General features: G+C 40.0%; 1 protein-coding gene across 4 annotated transcripts in view; it reads left to right on the forward strand.

Annotated features, from left to right (window-relative positions):
• The window catches only part of LOC111665676 (collagen alpha-1(XIV) chain-like), a 167274-nt gene that overhangs the window by 93692 nt on the left and 51693 nt on the right, over positions 1-21889 (forward strand). For all 4 annotated transcript variants that reach the window (XM_023420750.2, XM_023420751.2, XM_087177840.1 and 1 more), the window contains 11 exons: positions 259-408; positions 3206-3280; positions 7029-7168; positions 8797-8920; positions 10876-11019; positions 11673-11837; positions 12065-12103; positions 13420-13558; positions 13839-13981; positions 14254-14363; positions 20506-20664. In XM_023420750.2, the coding sequence (XP_023276518.1) occupies positions 259-408; positions 3206-3280; positions 7029-7168; positions 8797-8920; positions 10876-11019; positions 11673-11837; positions 12065-12103; positions 13420-13558; positions 13839-13981; positions 14254-14363; positions 20506-20664 (1388 nt within the window). The remainder of the gene's footprint in view (positions 1-258; positions 409-3205; positions 3281-7028; positions 7169-8796; positions 8921-10875; positions 11020-11672; positions 11838-12064; positions 12104-13419; positions 13559-13838; positions 13982-14253; positions 14364-20505; positions 20665-21889) is intronic.

Consider the following 21889-nt stretch of genomic DNA (forward strand, 5'->3'; position numbering starts at 1 on the left):
GTCCTTAATGAATGAACATCGGGCTGGACACTGTTGATCACTGTTTTATCTGTCTCACTCTGAAGCACTAACAGGAGAGAATCGATACAGTGATTATGATACTTTTCTGATAAAGGGCCCACTTTGAAAGAAAACTGTTCGTAAATGTACACGTACACAACTTTGGTTTGCTGATATGTCCAAATAAATAATGACTCCTGCACAAACAGCAGCTTTTCCAGACTGATGAAGGAGGTGATGTTTGTGCTTTTCCTGCAGACGGTCAGAAGCAAGAGACGAAGCTGAGCGGAGGAGCCAGCAGACACTGTTTCAACAACCTGAAGCCCAACACTCAGTATAAGATCAGCGTGTACGCACAGCTGCAGGACGGGACTGAAGGACCTGCAGTCACGGTTATTGAAAAGACACGTAAGTACGCGCACACACACACACACACACACACACACACACACACACACACACACACACACACACACAATTCTGTTGACAGAATTCGAGATTTAAATCCGGACATATACAATTAAGAACTGAATCACTTTGGACAACATTTTCTGGGCCAATGAGCAAAAGCAAAACAATGAAGATGTTTAAGAATAATTTAAAAAACAAGGTGTTGTAGACACCTGATGCATGTTTCTCTCTTTGTCTTTAGGCGTTTTAGTCGCTTGTTTGTGAGAAATTAGACTTTTTCAGAACACCTGCTGTGTTTCAGTGACCAGAGATGGTTGGTAGGTGAAGGACAGGTTTCTGTCGCAGTGTGAGACAAGAAGAGAACTGTCAGTCATCTGTTGTTGAGCCTCTTAATATCTGATTCAAGCTGATTCATCCAGGCCTCAGTGAGAGAAGTGAAAATTGAGCGATCCCTTTGGGATTTTTAGGATTATCTGATTCTGAAGAACTCACACTTCACAGGCGTTTTAGAGCTGACATACAAGCAAACACTGTATACAGCTTGTTCGCACAAACACACATTGCAGTTGTCTCACACAAGCACGCTCTCACACACACCACTGACACATCTAAAAGTACTTTACCTCCTCCATACAATGTGCCAAACGCACCCATACATGTGTCATAATAACAATATAGCAGAAACACAGGCTTGACAAACACAAACACGCATACGCAGACTGCTGCCAGCTGTCACTGAGTAGAATAGAAGCCCGACGCAGGCTGAGAGGAGGATCACGTCATTTTCAACATGAAACATCTTTTATCCTCACGGGAGCGACGAGAGCTGGATCCTCTTCTTCTTTTCAGAATGAGCCGTTTGTTCTGCACCGGGAGCTCCAAACACTAATCAAGACCCACTGTGTGGAGACGAGGGAGGGGAGGGAGGCTGCCGGGGAGGGTGGGCTTTTTTTTTTTCTTCTTTTCAATGAGCACCATGTGCAGTGTAATCTTCCAGTGTTAAAACATAAATTCTCCCCTTTTCTACACTGATTTTTAGTTGTTTGAGCCGTTTTCCTGTCACTTAACATTTTACTCACTAACTTCAACGAGCTTCTTCAACCTCATTAGAGTGAATGTGAAATGTGTGAACACAACAAGGTAATAGTAGTACGTACAACATCTAATGGACAGATTTCATAGCAGGTCTTTTGTCACTTTCAAATGTCCATACAGAACATATATATATATATATATGATTAGATTTTGGTGGTCAAAGGTCAAGTCCACTGTGACCTCACAAAACATGTTTTTGGCCATAACTCATTCATACGCTAATTATGACACAATATAACTCCATTATCTATGAGGACAAATGGTCAAAGGTCACCAGTTCTGTTGTTAGTGTTCAACCAGCAGTGGAACGTGTGGATAAAAACCTGTAATTCTACATCATGAAATGTTCTGCAAAATCAACTGATTGATGAAATTATTAATGGATCAAATAGTAAGTAAGTGACTAGGTAAGTAACTCCAATAAGTACTAGTAATCGCTGTTAGCCTGCTGCCTTTCTAGCTCGTATCAAATGTGTTCAGAGAATAAGTTACAAAGATTTTAGTGTTTTTTCATCAGGCATCTCTTTGTTCCAGTGCACAACAGTTTGCTATGAAAATTTAATTCCAGACTTAAATGCGCTCCCAGCATTCAACCAAATGAACATGCAGTTTCGACAACATCACAGTGAAGTCAGTTAGAGTTATTTTGTTTCTGCAGAGTCATTGTTCTGCGTTGTCCTGCCAGGCAATTAGAATTAAAATTTGACAAAAATCTTAGCAGGCATCATGTTTCCTGAGATGGATTAGCTGTCAGGAACAAATTTAGAGCCTTTGCAAGTTCATTTCCATCGAAAAATGAAGTGAGGACAAAGAATTCAGAGGGAAGTTGAAGAGGCAGGATGGATGTAACGAATGTGAAAGACAGGAATTGAGAGAAAAATAGTGTTTCTGGAGACAAAGAGATGAGAGGCCGAAGAGATGGCGAAAACAAGACAAAGACGTAATCACAGAGACAAAAGAAAGGAAGATATAAAGAAAGAATGTTCCATTCCAAGAGCAGGTATTTGTTTGCTTGTAGCTGCTCCCCTCTGTACTGTAGCTCTGCGAGCCTCCACAATGATTTATTGCTTTGTTTTGATGCAAATGAAAGCCAGAGTCTTTTCTCCAAATGACTATCCCCATCGCTGCAGGCAGCCGCTACTGAACGCTCCCTACCTGCCATCACAAGTAATTCACAGCCTCAGGTAGCTGATTTACTGCCTAAACAGCACTGAATGAACAATTCATGTTCAACTCCTTACATTCATGTGTGTGTGTATGTGTGTGTGTGTGTGTGTGTGTGTGTGTGTGTGTGTGTGTGTGTGTTTGGGAGGGGGGCCGCTGGTTTATCTACCCCCCCACCCATCCACACACACACACACACACACACACACACACATACACACACACATGAATGTAAAGAGTTGAAAGCATAGACGGTTGAAGTTTGACTGTGATCAATCTACCAAATTATACAGGAGCTAAAATCACAGAGCTGAACGTAGTTATTTTACACATTCTGTACGTTATACGTGTGACTGTGGTGCGTCTGAGGCCGGGGTTTTTCTCTTCAGCCCCACTCCTACGTTTTAATTTTGTCTTTGGATGGGGATTTAATTTTGGGGTAATACAGCATGTGGCGATCGTTTTACGGTTAATGTGGTCATAATTGCAGGTTTTCATGTCCTCGTGAACGTGTGTGTCTTGTTTATTCTCTCAGTACCCATCCCGACCCCGGCGCCAACCAGGCCCCCCACCACCACCCCACTACCCACAATCCCCCCAGCCAAAGAAGGTAAGAGCTGATTTTATCGTTGTGTTTTTCTTGTTTTTTTTTGTGGCGTCGGTGTATTGGTTTAAATAATGATTGTCTGTGTTCCACTGGGGAATCATGATGGATTAAAAACCATTTTGACTGTTGTTGATATAGACGAAGCAGAGCGGTGAAAACTGGAGTAAAGTGGAGTCAAAGTACCAGTCAATCCTATACATATTTATTCCTGTCCCCTTTCATTTCTTACATCATCTTACATCTTTCCTTGGTCGTCCTGGTCTCAATTTATGTTGTTGGGTTGTTGTGTTGCTTAGGTTACTTGCTTGGGTTCTTATGGGTTTATATGTCGCTGTTGTTGTCTGGGTTTGTCTGCCATTGTTCTCTTGTGTGTTTGTGCTTTTATGTCAAAGCACTTTGTAAACGGCGCTATATAAATTAAGGAATTATTATTGATTATTATTATTAAGTACATTTACTCAACATTGTAGTACAGTATAGTTTTCATGTAATGGTTCTTGAGTATTTTATTCAACTTTATACACAACATTTTAGAGAGATCTTTTGTATTATTTTTACTTAATTAATCATATGATCATCTTTTGAAATGTTATTGCTCTTGTATAAATTACACTCATAAATTAAACTACCCAGCAATATATATAAATACATATCATTTATATTTTTGATGAAGGACTTTTATGTGATTTTAAGCTTTCAGTGTTTCATAATGATAACTGTCTTCTTAAGTAAAACATATAAAAAATAAGACCTTTTTCAGGTGACACAATACACAAAATAAATTGTATTTTTTGTTCAGCAATAGTCAACAAAAATGCTGCGTTTAAGAGAAAATCTCTGAATGATTTAGTTCATTTAGTTTTTTTCCTCTGGATGTAACTGTTGCACTTTGTCACTGACTCAGTGGCTAAGTTTGGCTCACATTTCGCCCACATTTCATTTCATATAAATCAAAATGAGAAATGTTACTTGTCAAAGTCAAGAGTTTGAGGTGTGAGGATGACAGTTTAGTGTCAGCGCATTGTACGCATAGAGTAAATAAGCTTTAACTGTTCTCCTCCCACACAGTGATGTGTCATACACACACACACACACACACACACACACACACACACTGATTTCTGACATCTGAGTACATGCTCAAAAGTATCTATATATGGTGGAGAAATGAGCCATAATTTTCATTTCCAATTATCACACACACACATGACATGAGATAACGGACAACTTAATTACTTCATTTACTAATTACAGGGAAACGTTTTCAACAGTGAATCAAAAAGGTTGTGTAAAATAAATGTCTTCAATGCAAACTTTGGATCAGCTGCAGCAGTTTTCATCTCCGCAGACGTGTAATTCACATTCTTCACATATCTGTCAACACAGAATCAACAGTTTCATTTTCACAACACTGCGTATCTGTTTTATAGCTGTGAGTGGAGAATCAGCTGAAGTACAGGGACCGGTGTGAACAGTTCATATGTGTTGGTCTCATCAACATGTTGCTGATGTCCCCCCCCCCCCCCCCCCCCCCATCTGTCTTTAAAAGAATATTTGAATAGTCAATCAGCCGGTAAGAGAAGGAGCCTCTTAGAAATGAGAGAGAGTGGTGAGTGAACCTCTCCTCACTGGCTGCAGTCATATGAATTCATACAAGCTACATACATCAGAGTTCACATTATACAGAGCGTGGTTGTAACATATTGGATATTCAGCTGACCTCATAACCTCTGCTGCTGCCCCAGCGTGAACAGAAGCAGGAGGCTTGCTCAACAACGCGCGATGCTGAGCCGACCAGATGAATCACACATGCATAACAACACCGGAACAGATTTATGTTAAGAGTATTTTTCCAACCTTAAATGAAGCAAGCCACCGTCTATCACGTGTCGATAACCTGTCATTTCTCCTCCATGTGCAGCACAGAATATAATTGTAATTATACAGAAGATAGTTCTTTATGACTCTGGCTGTGTGTTTGGACTCCTCTTTCCTGCTGCGCCAATCAGACACCTCCCGATGGTGTCGTGTGATTGTTATGAATCTAAACATCTGCACATTACTGTACATTCACTTATATGATTCATTTTTGCCTTTAGTCACTAAATTAAAGGTTAGTCTGCACAACTAAAACAAAGGTTCATACATTTTTACTCTTAAATGAATGAAAACTTAAAGGCTTCATAACCATCACATTTTCATGAATAAAAGCTTCAGATTGTTCTGTTCAAATTTACACACACTAACAGTTAGAATCATAACTTTTCCCTTTTTCAGCTCAGAGTCCGGCAATTTCTATTTGTCATCGTGATGCATTTAAGTGTATCTGTTGTGATGATGTACGCACAACCTGTCATGAACTGCATTTAAACTGGATTCCTTTTCCTTCGCCTGTGAGATGTATTAATCCACAACCTGTCAGCTCTTTTGACTCACTCCTCTTCCTTTTCATAACTGGCCGCCTCGCTCCCTCCATCTCGTATCTACCAGGAGCCACAGAGGTTTCAGCGTGACAGCAGAGTCACGGCGGTGGCTGAACCGAGAACTTAAAATAAATCCACAGTAGAGCCACAACCCTCACAAAACTTGATTAATGCCAGCCATAGGCTTTTATTGTGAAAGAAAATCATTTTTTTTCCTTTATCATGTGCAGATGATAGAATTAAAGCTGTCAGCTGATCAATCCGGCACCAGCTGACCCTTAAATGTGATTTTATGAGAAGGGAAAGGGAAGTGATTGGAATGATTGGTGAAGAGTGGAGGAGGCAACGCTCTGTTTTGCATTTAATGAGTTTAACACAGTTTCAATCGTTTTCAAGTCGAGACCTCTTCAGGTCTAATCAATCAAAGGTTTACTTCACTCAAAAGCTGATTTTCTTTTATTCTCGAGTCGTTATCCATCAAAATCAAGTCACAGTTTGTTGTTTTGAACAGCAATAAATCAGAAATTAAAGCAAAGTTATAAAATAAGAAAAACAAAGACAAGAAGAAGAGAAATACATGAGCCTCACAAAATTTCACTTTCCACAAACAAGTTTCTTTTTTTTGGTCCCTTTAGTTCTAAATAATCCAAAATTAATGTGTAGCTCATTTAATATTTATATTCAAAGAACCTCAGTTTCAGTCTGAAGTCAAACTGGACAAACTGTTTATCCTTCATTTCTTCAGTCACCCTTTGTTCCTTCTATGGCTCTATCACTCTCTGTTACATAAGATCCCACTTTTATAATTTCATTGGGGGAAAGAAAAACATAAAAACTGAACATGAATGACATTATACCAGATGGTGGATCATACGAGGGCAAACAGCAACCAGTGTCAGTGTCAGGAATCTGAGTGAAAGAAATATGTATCAAGCTGATACGTCATTAATTAATCCAGCAAAAATATTCACATTAATCTTTTTTAGCCACGGGAGCATTAAAATAGACTTTTGTATTTAGAGCAGATAAAGCCACATAAGATGCTCTTGTCTTCTTTCTGTGCGTCATTGTCCTTCTCCTTTCGCTCACCTACAACCTCCTCCATCTCACCCCTTCATCCTGTCGCATCGCCATCCATCCTTCTTTTTTTTTCCCCATCCTTTATCACATCGGCCTTGTCAACAACAAAAATGTGAACAGCCTCTGACGGGAGATGGAGATAAAAAAAATGGCCTGTATGCATTATAAAAAGTTTGCTGGGTTTGTTCCTTCTCCTCAGATTGCCTTTTCTCCTGACCTCTTTTCCATCCCACCCTCTCTCTGTGTAGTCTGCAAGGCGGCCAAAGCAGACCTGGTCTTCCTGGTGGATGGCTCCTGGAGTATCGGTGATGAGAACTTCCTGAAGATTATCCGCTTCCTGTACAGCACCAGCGGAGCTCTGGACAGGATCGGGCCGGATGGCACACAGGTACTTTCTCTTCTCACTCTCCGGCGTTCTTGAGAAAGTGATCTACGTGTAGCTCATCTGTTATCCTGAACTCTTGGTGTCACTGTTTGACTGACAGGTTATCAACAGGCGTGCACAGTGCAGAAATACCTCAGAAATACCACTGGACAACCTGAGACTCGGAACTTTATTTTCTTTCAGGCCCAAAGAAAAAGCTGCACTTGCTCTGTGGTGGCAGGAGGAAAGAGAGCGTCAGTGGCAGACCACTATGCAGTGCTCTACCGACTGTGCTTTGTGCCATAAACAGGGCACTGCACAATATATAAACAATATTTTCTTCATTTTAATTGGTGGAGGCACAAACACAAATCCTGGTCCAAAATCACACGACTGTTTATATTTTTCATGATTTAAAGGGATTTGTATGATTTTCATTACATTTTTATTTAAGTAAAATGTGTGCAGTGATGCCACTAATGAAATGCTGACAAACCTGTCACCTGTTCAGTTACTCGTTTAGTCTCCTGAGCTTAATTTTACGTCGTCTTTTGGTCAAACAACAGATGAAAACTAACCTTGAACACTTCACTGTGTCCCCTTCACCTCTAAAACCAGCCGCTCTAAATTACAGCAGAACATGAATAAGCTACTTTCTCAGGACAAACTAGCACCAACTATGTTATACCTACAGCCGCTGTATTCTTTACAGCTGTAGTCATTTACGTGTAATCACTGCTCCCATGGTGATCCCAGGTGGTTGAATCCCTGTTCAGTTGAGATTCTCGTTTCTACGTTCTGCAGCAGCATTCTTAAAATAAGCTCCGCTAAGCTGCTGCCACTCACAGCTTTTGTTTTATACAAATAAAGCATATTCCTGTGTGGTCTCCCAGGTGGCCGCAGCCCAGTTCACCAGTGAAACAAACTGTATCACACAGCTTTCCTCTCTTTCTGCCGTGTTCTCCTTTCCTCTCTGCGCTGATTCAAACTCAATTTTAGTCCCAACACCAGGAATAAAATCCAGCTCAGTTCATCTTAAATACAGGGAACACAATACATAACTCTTTTTAATGATAGAAAGTGATTAATTAATGTTGAATCATCAGCTTGATTGCTGTAAACAAAGAACACCATTACTGAAACACTCAGTGAAACCCAGTGTTTCAAACTTTGGAGGGAAATCTATAGCCAGAGGGCGCCCTTCTTCCACAGAACAGGAACGCACACAAGAAGAGCAAAAGGGCTTTTGGGAAATGTAGTGCTGTGTGACTTTTTTTTTTTTTTTTTTTTTTTTTTTACAATCATTTTACCAAAATGTCGAAGTGTAATTGATATATTGAGGTGAGTAACTTAACACCCGCTGACGGCTGTGGCGCTACATCATGACATCACTGATGAGTGCGGTTACAGCTGCAACAGAGCACACTATCGACCACACCCACCCATTCCCAGCAGGTGAAACAGGTTTGAAACGGTCAACCAGAGAGGGCAGTAAAAGACTGCGTGTATGAAACTAAAAGTACCAACATGGCTATAGGTCACAATGATCAAGTATAAAAATGTCTTTTTTGTAATTTGGATGAATTGACAATTTAAAGTAACATTTTTTTATTGTAGTTATTGATCAGCTCTCCTCCTGTACTGTATGACAGGTGGCCATGGTCCAGTTCAGTGACGACGCTCGGACTGAGTTCAAGCTGAACTCGTACAGCGACAAGGAGCGACTGCTGGACGCCATCAACAAGATTTCCTACAAGGGCGGAAACACCAAGACTGGTGAGTACACACAGCGCAGACCCACCGCTGAGGAAGAGAAAACACAACATAATGAGGAGAACTGCGGATCTCTTCTATGGTAGAACTGTGTCTGAGTTATTGTACTGTGACTGCAGCTGAATCCAAGACACCTGTGTGAGGCAAATGTGCGCACACACACACACACTCATTCCTCTTCCTAATGACATTATCAATACTTATTGAGCAGCAGGCAACCACAAACAGATAATTAACGTGTGCGCACGTGTGTATGCGCTTGGTGTCGATATACGTGTGTGCAAGTCAAACATTGGCACTGTGTTGTGAACGTGTGTTTCATGCTTACATTCATGTAAAACACCTTTATATAAGGACGTGTGTATGTTTGCATTCACAACCTAGAACAAGTGCACAGGAGCCTATATTTCTTGAGTGTGTGCGTGTGTGTGTAATGAGAGAAAGTCTGTGGGGAGAGCAGCAAGAGGTGTACTCATTAATCAGTGTTTACAAAGCAGCACAGCCAGTTTCTCCTGCAGGGGCGAGACTGCAGAAGACGGATTTGTAACAGCGTCACTGCTGGGGAAAAATTCTCCCACTGCTAATGTCACACTGTAAAACACTAATCCGTCTTTCTATCAGGAAGCGGCAGTTTGGGGACTTTAAGAGCGCTCAATCACCTCATTCTGCACACTGCAATTAAGAATCCGTCTCCCAGTTTTCCCATTGGCCTGGAGCTTATTCGATCCAGTGATCTATTTTAAATCCCTGGTGCTGCTTGTTTCCTTAATGGAAATGTAACAAACTGTGGCTCTGTTGTCTATCCTGCATCTCACATCACATCCCAAAGAAATACAGTGCAAAGAAATTAGTGAATTTTTCAAATTTTACAATTTACAATGATACAAAAGAGAAACAATCAGCAAATCGTCACATTGGAGAAGCCGGAACCGGAGAATCTTTAGACTTAAATGACTTAAATGATGATTTGAGATTGAGATTTTACTCGCTATTAGCTCTCAAAACCATGCCGACATACATTACACCTGTCCTAAAATTCCACCTGTCGTTTGAAAATAGTTGAATTTTATGTCAAAATCTGGGATTCCAGGTGTCTTCTCCTCTCTTGTAACAACCATGAACACAGTGGATCTGTACTTTGGTGACCACAACGCTGGTCTTAGATGTGGAGCCGGTCCTTCCCTGCTGTGCCGCTCTGATGGAGCTCTCTCTCATGTTCATGTATTGCATCAATTATCACCATATCACAATTTTTTGTGAAATATTTATCCTGCTGTAACATTTAATAACTGATTTGTACAAAACCGAGGCTTTTAATAAGGTCTTCTTTAGATAAACTTCAGCAGTGACTCATCAGAAGTTTCACAAAGCAAACGGCAGGTTTCAAATGGGGGAGGAACACGTCTTCCAATGCAAGAAAACCCAGCACCAGCAGCAGCAACTTAAAGGTCTTTAATTGACTACAAAGTTGTTGCCTGAAATTCAGATACGGTACTTTAACTGGCACATCACCCTGGCAACTTCAGCACATGGGTGGGCTTCATCAATTATCATACCTAGGGATTTTTTTTACATGTTGAAAATTGTGATGCACAATTTTGTCTTCTAATTTAACATCACATAGAAATTTCGAAAAAACGAAGTTTCTCTCAGAATTAATTTCTGATAAACTTCTTAATGTAGCAGAAAATTGATTCAAGTTTGACCGGTGTGAGTTAAAATCATCGTATCAAAAAATGTCCTGCATGGGATATTTTCATCATACCACCCAGCTCCACTACTGTACATGTGTTTACTGCTACTCCTCTGGGATCTTTCTCAAATATCTGTTTCAAGGACTCTAAATACAAAAATAATAATGATTCAAAATGACTGTAATATTACATATAGCAAAATAATCATCATCCTTTTTGTCTGAATCTGTTGGGTTTGATCGATGGCTCCATCTGTCCAATCAGGTCGAGCTATCCAGCATGTGAAGGAAAACATCTTCACGGTGGAGGGAGGAGTCAGGAGGGGAATCCCCAATGTCCTCGTGGTCCTCACAGATGGCCGATCCCAGGACGACGTCAACAAGATTTCCAAGGAGATGCAGATGGAAGGTCGGGACTGTGTTTTTACATGAGCCTTTAAAAAAAAAAAAAAGGTCCCACAGATCCAGTTTGGTTTTTAGGATCTGAGATGAATCAGCTTGTTTGGCCTGTTTGGTTTTGTTCCATAGCTCCATTTTAATCATTTTAGTTTAAATTCTGACGTATGAAGCATCAACCGAAAGACACAGCAGCATTAAATTTAATTTACATTCATGGTTTTCACATTAGATGTTCAGTTGTTAAACTTTCATCATATATAGACATGGATTCAGCATTTAAATGTTGGTGTGCTGACATAAAGGTCTGACTCATTTAATAATAATCATAATAAAAGCCCATTGAGAACATTGGATAGAATATATACACATGTCTGTTTAATTAAAATCAATGTTTTTAATTTGAATTTAAAATAAACAATAGATTCTAGTGATTAAGTTTTGTCTGTATATTACAGACAGTACACCACCATACTTACACGTATTAGTTAGATTTGATGTAAAAATGCTGTTTTACAGTATAATACTGAACTATACCTCAACATGGTTTTGGCTTGTGGAGCAGCCGCTTCATATTTGGTGAAGACATTTAAGAGTCCTCATCCACACTCTGGTTCCTTCCCATGTTGAGAACAAAAAATATTCCGTCTCTGTCTCGCTGTGAAGGTTACATTGTGTTCGCCATTGGCTTCGCTGACGCTGACTACGGCGAGCTGGTGAGCATCGCCAGCAAACCCAGCGACAGACACGTCTTCTTCGTGGACGACCTGGACGCCTTCAAGAAGATTGAAGAGAAGCTGGTGACCTTTGTGTGCGAAGCCGCCACCGCCAGTGAGCAACCAAACGTTTTTTCTATCCATCTAACATTTTGAAATAGTCTGTTTCTGGTAGTGGAAGAGCTGAGTCTGGATGTGATACTGGAGCAGATCAGTTCAGTTACTTTCAGTCTAAATTCATGTCATCTGAAACATTTCTTAATTACAGTATTGAAAATGGTTTACTGGCTTTTGAGACTGCATGTGTCTTCTTAATCAAATGCACCTTGTTTTCTTTCCCAGCTTGTCCATCTATACCAATGAGCGGAAGCACAACACCAGGTAAGAGATTGTACATGTTGCTTCACTGCTGCTCAAAGAGAAACCCCTGTATACGAATCAGCTGTAAACTGTAGAGGCGTTCTCCATGTATTCACACTGTATGCTCAGCAGATATGAGCAGTATGATGTGTGTGAGTGCCTTGAACACCCAGAGCATGTGCAGGACATTCAGAAGTCTATTTGTAGCTGCCTTTGCACATTTTCGAGATCTTTAGACAAACAGAATATCTATTTCACATCTGCATCTGTTTCACATTTATAGTGCAAATTGTTCTGTAACATTGTAGGATGCTCTTCTATATTTTCCTTTATCCTTTTCTCCTCTGACCTCTGGTCTCATAAACAGGACTGAATATTGGCGTTAACAAGTTGCCACAAGTGCCACAGAAATCAAACAGCAGGCAGATGATGAAACTGTTCAAAAACCCAGATGCACTCTTAAAACACAATGTGTCTCTCCAGAAAATCTTGTTTTTTTTTTTCATTAATTGGTAGCAAATTGTGTGAGGACCAACAAAATGTCAAGAGTGCTATAATGAATATAAGAATATATCGCAAACACATGCACTCTGACCAGTTGATGTAATGATGAAATCACCAGACCCCTGGTTGAGAAATCAATCTTACTGAAACAGGGTGAATTTCATGAAAAGGTTAATGTTGCATCTGATGTTTAATGACACTGTTACTTTTTGAAAGCACTGTCCACACCTATACTGTCCTCGTGATGAGCAGTCCTCATTCAGAGCAAGTTAGCAAACACTGAAGTCCTCCAATAAACACAAGGCTTAACTTTTTTTTTTTGGAATATTTGATAAAAGATCCACAATTTACTATAAAACTGCAACAAGCAGAAAAAGGAAAACACTAATCAGAATCTGAACAATGCCCATTGTATTAATATAGATATAACTATATAAGAAATAAGAACAGTGCTGAATCATAGGGCAAGAAAAGGTTAGCTAACAGATTACACCTATGCTAGTTGTCAGTAGAGTCATTTAAGACCCGACTTGCAGCAAAACAAATGTAGAGCGAATATATTATGTAGTATTGAAAAACAGATAAAAAGAAATACTCACGGACAAACAGCAGCAGAAGAAGCAGTCACATGTGCTCTCTACCCAGCCTGCAACTACTGCTGTTGGATGACCATTAGGGGGCACTGCAGCACACAAAGATTTACTTTGCTATCATACATGCACTCAAACAGAGGCCAGCACAGCGACCATTACCATTAAATCATCAATTGTTCCTGGACCTAATTTTATATGATGTTAATAAGGTTAAATTCCTACCACCTGACCTGTCACCAGGTTTCCGTATGATGGAGCTGTTTGGGCTGGTGGAGAATCGGTACAGCAGCATGTCTGGCATTTCCATGGTACCTGGCACCTTCAACACCTTCCCCTGTTTCCACTTGCACAGTGACGCACTTCTGGCTCAGCCAACCAGGTACACAGATATATTCCCTTTTCATCCGTCTCCACTCCAAAAATAGTGCCTTGTTCATTGAATGGTTTACTGCTGACTGCAGCATGGATCTCACACAATAGACTTGCAGTATGTTACATGAAGGGGCTTCACATGGCTTCTGGTAAAGAAAACGAGCTGTGATATCTCCAGCTGACTGTACCGAGAACCCACAATCCAACTGTTCGGCCTGAAAAGAGATCACAACCAAGAAGGCTTCACAGTGTTTACCTGGGTCTGATGTTTCCATTCTGGCTCACAGGTACATCCACCCTGAGGGGCTTCCCTCCGACTACACCATCACCCTGCTGTTCAGACTGCTGCCCAACACTCCAGAGGAGCCCTTTGCCCTCTGGGAGATCCTCAACAAAAACAACGAGCCGCTGGTGGGAGTCATCCTGGACAGTGAGTCAGGAACCTCAGCCAATAAATACGAAGACATTCATTTAGCTTTGTTGTCTCTGCTTTATTTATGTAATTACAAACCAATAAAATCATGCTGTCATGATGGAGAAATTCAGGTAAAAGCTGTTTTGCACAGATTTCCATCATGAAATCAGTGCCTATGAAATCTAATGTGCGTCGGACACGTGTCTGGCAGTCACTATCAGCAGTAATCTTTCATGTTTATTTGTAATTATTTATTTTCTTGACATAGTTTGTGTGTCTTCCTGCAGACGGAGGGAAGACTCTGACGTTCTTCAACAACGACTACAAAGGAGAGTTTCAGACGGTGACCTTCGAAGGGCCAGAAATCAAAAAACTCTTCTACGGCAGCTTCCATAAGGTCAGAATCACTCCTGTCTGACTGATTACTAACACACTGACTGATTGATCATCTGTCACAGTCACTGACAGACTTAAGATCACTCTTTGTGCCGTAGCGATGTACGGATGAATGCTGTGGACACAAGCAGCAAAATGGTTGTTAGAGAGGTAATTACAATACATGTTTAATTAATGACATTAAGTTAAACTACTCCCTCAAGATATTAAACAGACTAACCTCAGCTGATCTTGATCTGAAGTACAGTACACATTAGTCACAGACTGCTGGTTGTACTGACTGAGTGACTGACAGACATTACTAACCTGGTTGTTTTTTTTTAATGACAGATCGACTGACTGCCTGACTCACTCGTGTTTTTATAGGCAAGCTGGCTTTGGTCGATTGAATCATTTATTTTTTCAGTTGTCCCTTCCTCACCGTCTCTCCCTCCTTCCTCTCCTCCTCCTCCCTTCATTGCATTCGTTCGTCTCTTATCTAAACCCTGGCTGAGCAGTAAGACAGCATTTGGAGTCCTGACAGGCTGTATTTGTGTCGTGCCCTGAGCCTGAACCTGCTTGCAGTCGTCTTATGTTAGAGTCAGTGTGTCAGCGCTCTGGGACTCACTGACTGATCTGCAGTCACTTCTCTCTGCTCGCTGTCAGCAGAGCTTATGCTGCTTACCTTTTCACCTTTTGTTCTGCTATTTCTGTGTGTGTGTGTGTGTGTGTGTGTGTGTGTGTGTGTGTGTGTGTGTGTGTGTGTGTGTGTGCGCGCGTGCGTGTGTGTGTGTGCGCGTGCGTGCGTCTGCCACTGATTCTATAATCCTACAGGACCAGCACCTGCAGTGCCTACCTGACAAGTCTATGTGATACTTGTTTAGGTCTGTGTGATTATGTATCAGAGGACGTCAATAATGATTGTCGTGTCTTAACTAACTTTAAAGATTAAATTGTCTCATCTTAGTTACAAAAGTTTAGTTTTTCTGCAGCTTTTGTGATGTTTTTCACACTTTCTAAGTAAACTCTTGTTTCTGGTTGTCATAGTTATTTAGTTTCCTTAAAAGCTGACATCTTGGAAATGTGAAAGGGGTGTAGAAATATCCTTCAGCAAGGTTTTTATACTGATGGGTCTGTGTTGCTTCACACTTCACACTCTCAACAGGATTCGTATTACAGTTCTCCAGTGTTAATGCAGGTCAGAGGGACTTGTGCATTGCAGTAGTGAACAGTAGCGCACTCTATGAGCACAGATTTACTGCTGGCTGTTCTCATATAGATTAAGCCACCATGACACTTTAATTTAACCACTAAAGTTTTGCATGTTTTTAGTTTAAAACTTTTAGAAAGACATGCTGAAATCAGAAATTATTTTTACTGCTACTCTCAGGCAAATTTCCTTTTTTTTTTTTTTTACATTAATAAGTGTTAGGTACTGGATTTCACACTGGATTGTCAAATCTCTCTCTGTTGACAATGTACCACAATATGTAATAGGATACAATGACATGCTGGCTGGTGTTGTGTGTCAGTGAGTTCATTTGCTGCCCCAACATGAAGTTTGTTTCCTTACTCAGTGAGTAAGTCCACATGAAAAATCACCCTGACATTTACAACCCATTTCACAGCAGCAGAGAAACTTAACAGAGCAAACACACGATCAACCCGTACAGCAAATAATGACTCAACACAAAGTCTGTCCTGAATGTAACGGCTGTGTCTTCAGCTCTACTAACATCAGTGAGTGTGTTAGTGTAAATGATGTTTGTTTATGGGGAGATCGGCTTTGTGTTCTCATTATATTCATCAATTTTAGAGTAAACTTCACTTAACTACTCCAGCCAGTAGGAGAAGCTGTTGCCTAGTAACAGTAAAGGGGATGCAAAGTAAAGTGGGCTACGACACCCTCCAGCCAATCAGAATCTGCTACTGGTTTCATGTAAACTCTTTTCAGTGTACGTCTCCATGATGATTAAACTTAATTCCCAAATGCAGCAGAACATTAACCAAAGACATCAAACTGTCAAACAAAGTCACATCTTCTCTGACATTCTGATTACTGCCATGGAAATGAATCCCATTATTGCAGAGTATTGATGGGTATTAGTAGTCTGGATCCCGCCGTTTGTAAAACGTGTGTAATTTTGTAGACTGCAATCTTCTGGGGATGCCAAGCAGTAAACAGTGAAAGTAATTTCTTCTCTCCAAAATGAACAGACACCTAAGAATAAAGAGCTGCATTTATTTCCTCTGATCTAACCGCAAAGGTCACAAAGAGAAACGGAAACTTTTCTCCTCTGGTTTGACAGTAAATACAAACACGAGTGTAACGTCTGACCATGCTTCACTCATGTTTATATCTCACAATTAAATTTAGAAATACTGAATCAAAATTACAGAGCAGGTTTTTTAAGTTTATGGCCTGTTTTCTTTCCAGCTGCTTGTGTGTGTTGTGCGTTTTGAAAATTCTCTTTGTCAGGACAAAAACACATTTTAACAACTTAATTTGTACTGCTGTGAATTTTAATTGCTCCCCATAGAGAAGAGATCTAAATAAAATAGAGTAACACACACAGACAACCTGAGATGTTTTAAAAAAAAGTTCACACAGCTTAGTTTCTAGAATAAGATAGAATAATTAAATAACTCAAAATAAGACGAGAACTTTTAACTCTTTTAACCCCAATGACATGCTTATAGAGGAGAGTTAATAGGTGTGTGTGTGTGCACGTGCGTGTGTGTGTGTGTCTGTGTGTGTGTGTGTGTACAAGTGTGCATGAAACCAGTAAAGCGGAGTCACTGACCACAGCTGGGCGGTGTGTTCAAGTTACAGGAGAGGAGGGTTAATGGTGTTGAGGAGCCACTCGGCAGCTTTTCATCCACGTCACAGTTCAGCACTCGACTGTCTGTCACGGTGACAGCAGTTCTACCTGTGTGTGTAAATATAAATAGCAGCGTCACTCGGGGAGGCGATTTTAGTTTCAGTTCCGTGTGCACTCTGGATTTTTGTTCCAGTTCCAGCTCAAGTCAGGCGGTGGAGCCATAAACGTGCTCTGTCATGATACAGTAAAGGCATTCACTTTAACCCCGTAAAACCCAGACATAGAAAAAAATGAGCATCTTCACCTTCCAGATGTTGCTGTAGGAGGCCTCTGGTGCAGAAATTCAAGTGTTTTAGAATTTCTTACGTTTTAGTAAGTTTTAGGAAAACGTTGTAATATTGAAACGTTGGGCCTCAGTGGAAGCAGAATTTCTGTATTTGTACTCACATTGTGTGAACATAGGGTTGGTTATACAGAACAACTGAGGCTTCATTTGCAGGCTTGACTGCCTGTTCAGCCCCATAATAGTACACATTGTGAGTAATAATAGCACAACAGTCATATCTTTATGAATATTCATTTATCAATAAAAAACATAGGATAAAATCTCTCCGTGCTGGTGGCATTCTGAAATGGAAAAAGTAAAAAATAATGAGATACATATACAAGATATATATAAGTATTATTTGTAGAAGATAACCTGAAAGTATAGATAGACAGTATTGTGTGACTGTGGAAAGGATTAGGATTAGATCTTGGATCTTCACTTCCACCACTCTGTCTGGCCTGTTCTGTCCTCTATTATCATACTAAAAGGGATACATGCATCCACCCCCCAGAACACATGCCTGAAAATCAAATTTGATGAATGTTTTCCACAACAACTAAATATCTACATGTTCTAGACATTGTAATAAACAAAAAAAAAACATTTCAGGTAATAAACTTACTTGAATCTTGACAAATCCAGTCCAGTGAAACAAAGAGATGAGCTCGGAGGAAAGTTTGCAGGTAGTCTGAGTTCATGTTCAGGACCTATAAACACATATTCTATCCAATACCTTCACAAGGATAAACAATAGACTGACTATTAAAATATGGTCAGCAAAAAAACATTCAGAAATCTTTTTTTTTTTTTTTTAGGATAGCTAAATGTGACGATGCAATTTTGCAACTGTGAGCCTTACAGGGTTAAGCACGAGCTTGTGCTGCTCTGAAATGTGATAACGGCTGTATAATCAGATTTTATAATGTTTCCTCCCTAAGCCAGTGCAGAGCCACGCGGTGCGCTTCCAGTGACTGACTTTTAATGCCTTTAATTGATTGTTATCAACTCAGCAGTCTCCCTGTAAAGCAAAGTTTTGTTAAGACTTCTTCTAGAATTTATTTGAGTGACACTTTATTTGTCCCTGTAGGGAAATTGGTTTGCAGCATAATTACAAAGCATTTCATCACAACGTCACAGAGCCACTATCACAGGGTCACCTATGACATACTCATAAATCCTCATACACATAGATACACGTAGAGTCGGCAAAAGACAAACCAACAGACATGCTCTCACGCACGTGCCCGTTCATGACCAACTGGACTTCCTGTTTAACTGTTATGTGCATTACTTGTTATATAAAGCTTGTGGAACACATTTGGATGTGTTTTTGGTGAAACATAGTTAGTTGCTATAGCAGTCAACTAGAATCAAACATACACCCCCACCCACATATTGTCATCACATTAACTTAAAAGCATTATGTAACTGCTGGAAACAAACAGATAAGATGTGGCAGTTAAGTGTTAGTGCTTCTGTGTCTGTTTTTAATGGTTTTTTACCAGGTTTGCTTTCATTTCTGCTGTATCCTTCTTTTTGTGATTTGATGTTTATCAGTGTCTCAACCTTAAAAATGAGCCCTTCGGAGAAATCTGTCTCATTTACATCATACTGATAAATAAATGAATGCAGTAAAGTGGACTATAAGCAATCGTCCGCCTCTAATCTGTATTTTTACCTTTAACACCAATTTGGATTTGGAGGGAAATCTGCATGATAACTTTACAGCACCTCACAGGAAGAGGGCGCTGTTCTACCACAGCATAAAGCTAAAACCCTCAGTCTCCAGTAACTGCAGATACAGGAAGGAGTGAGAGACTGATCCTCCTCAGGGACATCAGTTTGTACAGTATAAAAAATAACTTCATATTGTTTACAATGACTAGCTACCAAATGACTTGACATGAAAAAACATTTCACCATTGAAGTGTGTTATTTTTGCTTGAAACTACGTAGCGGATTTTATAATCCTACAGGAGCACCTACACGACAAGTCTGTCATATTTGTTTAGGTCTGTGTGGATATGGATCAGAGAGCGTCACTAATGACTGTCATGTCTTAAATGACTCTATAGATTAAATTGTCTCTTTTAAATCACAAAAGTAGAGTTTTTCTTCACTTTGTAAGTAACTTCATGTTTCTGGTTGTCAACTTTAGCAGTTTTTTTTTTTTTTACTGATGGTTCTTTGTTGCTTTGCACGTCACACTCTCCACAGGAGTCTTATTACAGTTCTCCAGTGCTAATGCAGGTCATAGGAACTTGTGCACTGCCTGTAAATGTTTAAATATGGATTTATACACACACACACACACACACACACACACACACAAGTGGACATACGCCTAGTGGCCGTCCATCAACTGAGGTGGTTTATTACTATATTGAGTCAGGTTGACTAACAACAAGGAAAAGCAAATTTATCTTTATAACACATTATCATCCACAGAGGTCAGTCAGAATTAAAAGAAGCATGAAAAATAGAGGTAAAAGCATAATAAGAAAACAATATAAGAACAGTATTAAAACACAGATTATAAAACAGATAATATATAATTAGTGCATGATTAAAAGATTAAATGAAGGCAGTGGAGAATAAAACAGTTTTTAGCTTCTTTATAATCCAGTTACGGTTTGGGCAGACTTGATATCCACTGGGAGCTGGTTCCAGCAGCACAGTGGCTGAAAGTGATTTTACCCTGTTTAGTTTTAACAATAGGCTCCACAAACTGACCAGCTCCTGCAGATCTTAAATGTAGGGCCCAGACCAATTATCCACTTAATAAGTAAAACTCAGAATTCAAACACTAGCAGCAGCATTGTGAATAACTTGTAGCTGTCAAATGGTTTTATTTGGTAAACCAGTGAAGAGAGCATTGCAATAATCAACTGTGGGGTGTATAAAGTTATGAATATGTCTTGTTGAGACACAAAGTCTCTGACCCTAAGATATGTTTTTGAAACAAGTTAAAAGTAGTAATTAAGTGACCTTGTCCGGTGTTTCCTCTCATGCAGCTTCACATTGCGATCAGCAAGACGAGCGCCAAAGTGGTGATCGACTGTAAGATGGTGGCCGAGAAAACGATCAACGCAGCGGGAAACATCACCACTGATGGACTGGAAGTTTTGGGCCGGATGGTCCGCTCCAGAGGGAACAAGGACAACTCTGCGCCGGTGAAGAAAGCATGCAGACACATACACCACATACATAAGCACTGATAGATACATTCACAAAAGGTACCGGGTGCTACTCTATTTCATATTCACACAGCATCATTGTGACTCCATGACACTGAATAAAGTAACGGAAACAAAGGTTGCTAAATGTTCACTTGTTATTGTAGCTGTGAGAAATGACTAGGTTCACAATATTCATGCTTGTTTAGTGTTTCCCCGCTGCATCTGATCTCTCACTATCACTGTCTCTCTCTGGATATTCGTGTTGGTGCTTGAAAGCTACACCAAGGAGAGTTTTGGGCTCTGCTCCCAACTGCAGGACACCAATTTAAATATGAAGAAAAAAGAAATTAAAAGCAAGTAAATGATCACTTTGACGAATTACCCATGTCAAGTGGATTTTCATCATGTTGTGATGTTAATAGAAACGAATATCTGTCTGGAAGGCTCTCAGCAGCACAATCATGACTCAAACTGTTGAACATGTCAAACAAAAACATCCCTGAGCTGATTTTTATCAACCTGACAAAACTAATAAACCCTCCTTCTGATTGGCTTAATCACACTGATGTTCCCAAAAAAGGTCAACTCATGACTGCATGAGTAATAACTTATATTATTGACAGTGGTTTCATCTATGCTGACATTTCATCATCAAGCCAAAACGGTTTCGTCTGAAGCTGAAGAATTCAACTTATGTGTCTTTTTTTATTTATTTATTTATTTATTTTATTTCCTCCACCGGCCACATTCGTGTCAAAACTGAGCAGCGGTGACGGAAGAGAACAAACAGCAGATCTGACATTAGATGCTTGCTTTTAAGAGGTCATGACATTGCTGCTAATCTGCTCTTTTTTTCTCTACACCAGAGATTGTACACTTTGTACTCACATTAACAAGGCAACTGCAGGGTACAACAAGGTTCTTGAACCAGAAAAACATTGAAAGGAAGAACAAATATAGCTTCTCTTGAAGGAGAAACAGTTTTTGTACATTTTCCTCCAGGAGCAGCTTCTTTCTACTCTGGTTTCTGGAACGTTTCCACAAACCAAAATGAGGTTTAGAATCTCCCACTATTTTCTAAACCCCATGAATCATAGGGTGGTACTGACTAATACTCTAATTTTGCACCTCAGAATTCACCATGGCTAATTAGCCAACTGAAAACAGAGACCTTTGCAAAAAGATTCAAAGGAAAGCTATTAACCCAAGATAACCTTTT

Source organism: Seriola lalandi, unplaced genomic scaffold (genome assembly GCF_002814215.2).
Source record: "Seriola lalandi dorsalis isolate HSWRI2012SDOR001 ecotype SW California unplaced genomic scaffold, Sedor1 jcf7180002054657, whole genome shotgun sequence".
In the NCBI taxonomy this organism is placed as follows: Eukaryota; Metazoa; Chordata; class Actinopteri; order Carangiformes; family Carangidae; genus Seriola; species Seriola lalandi.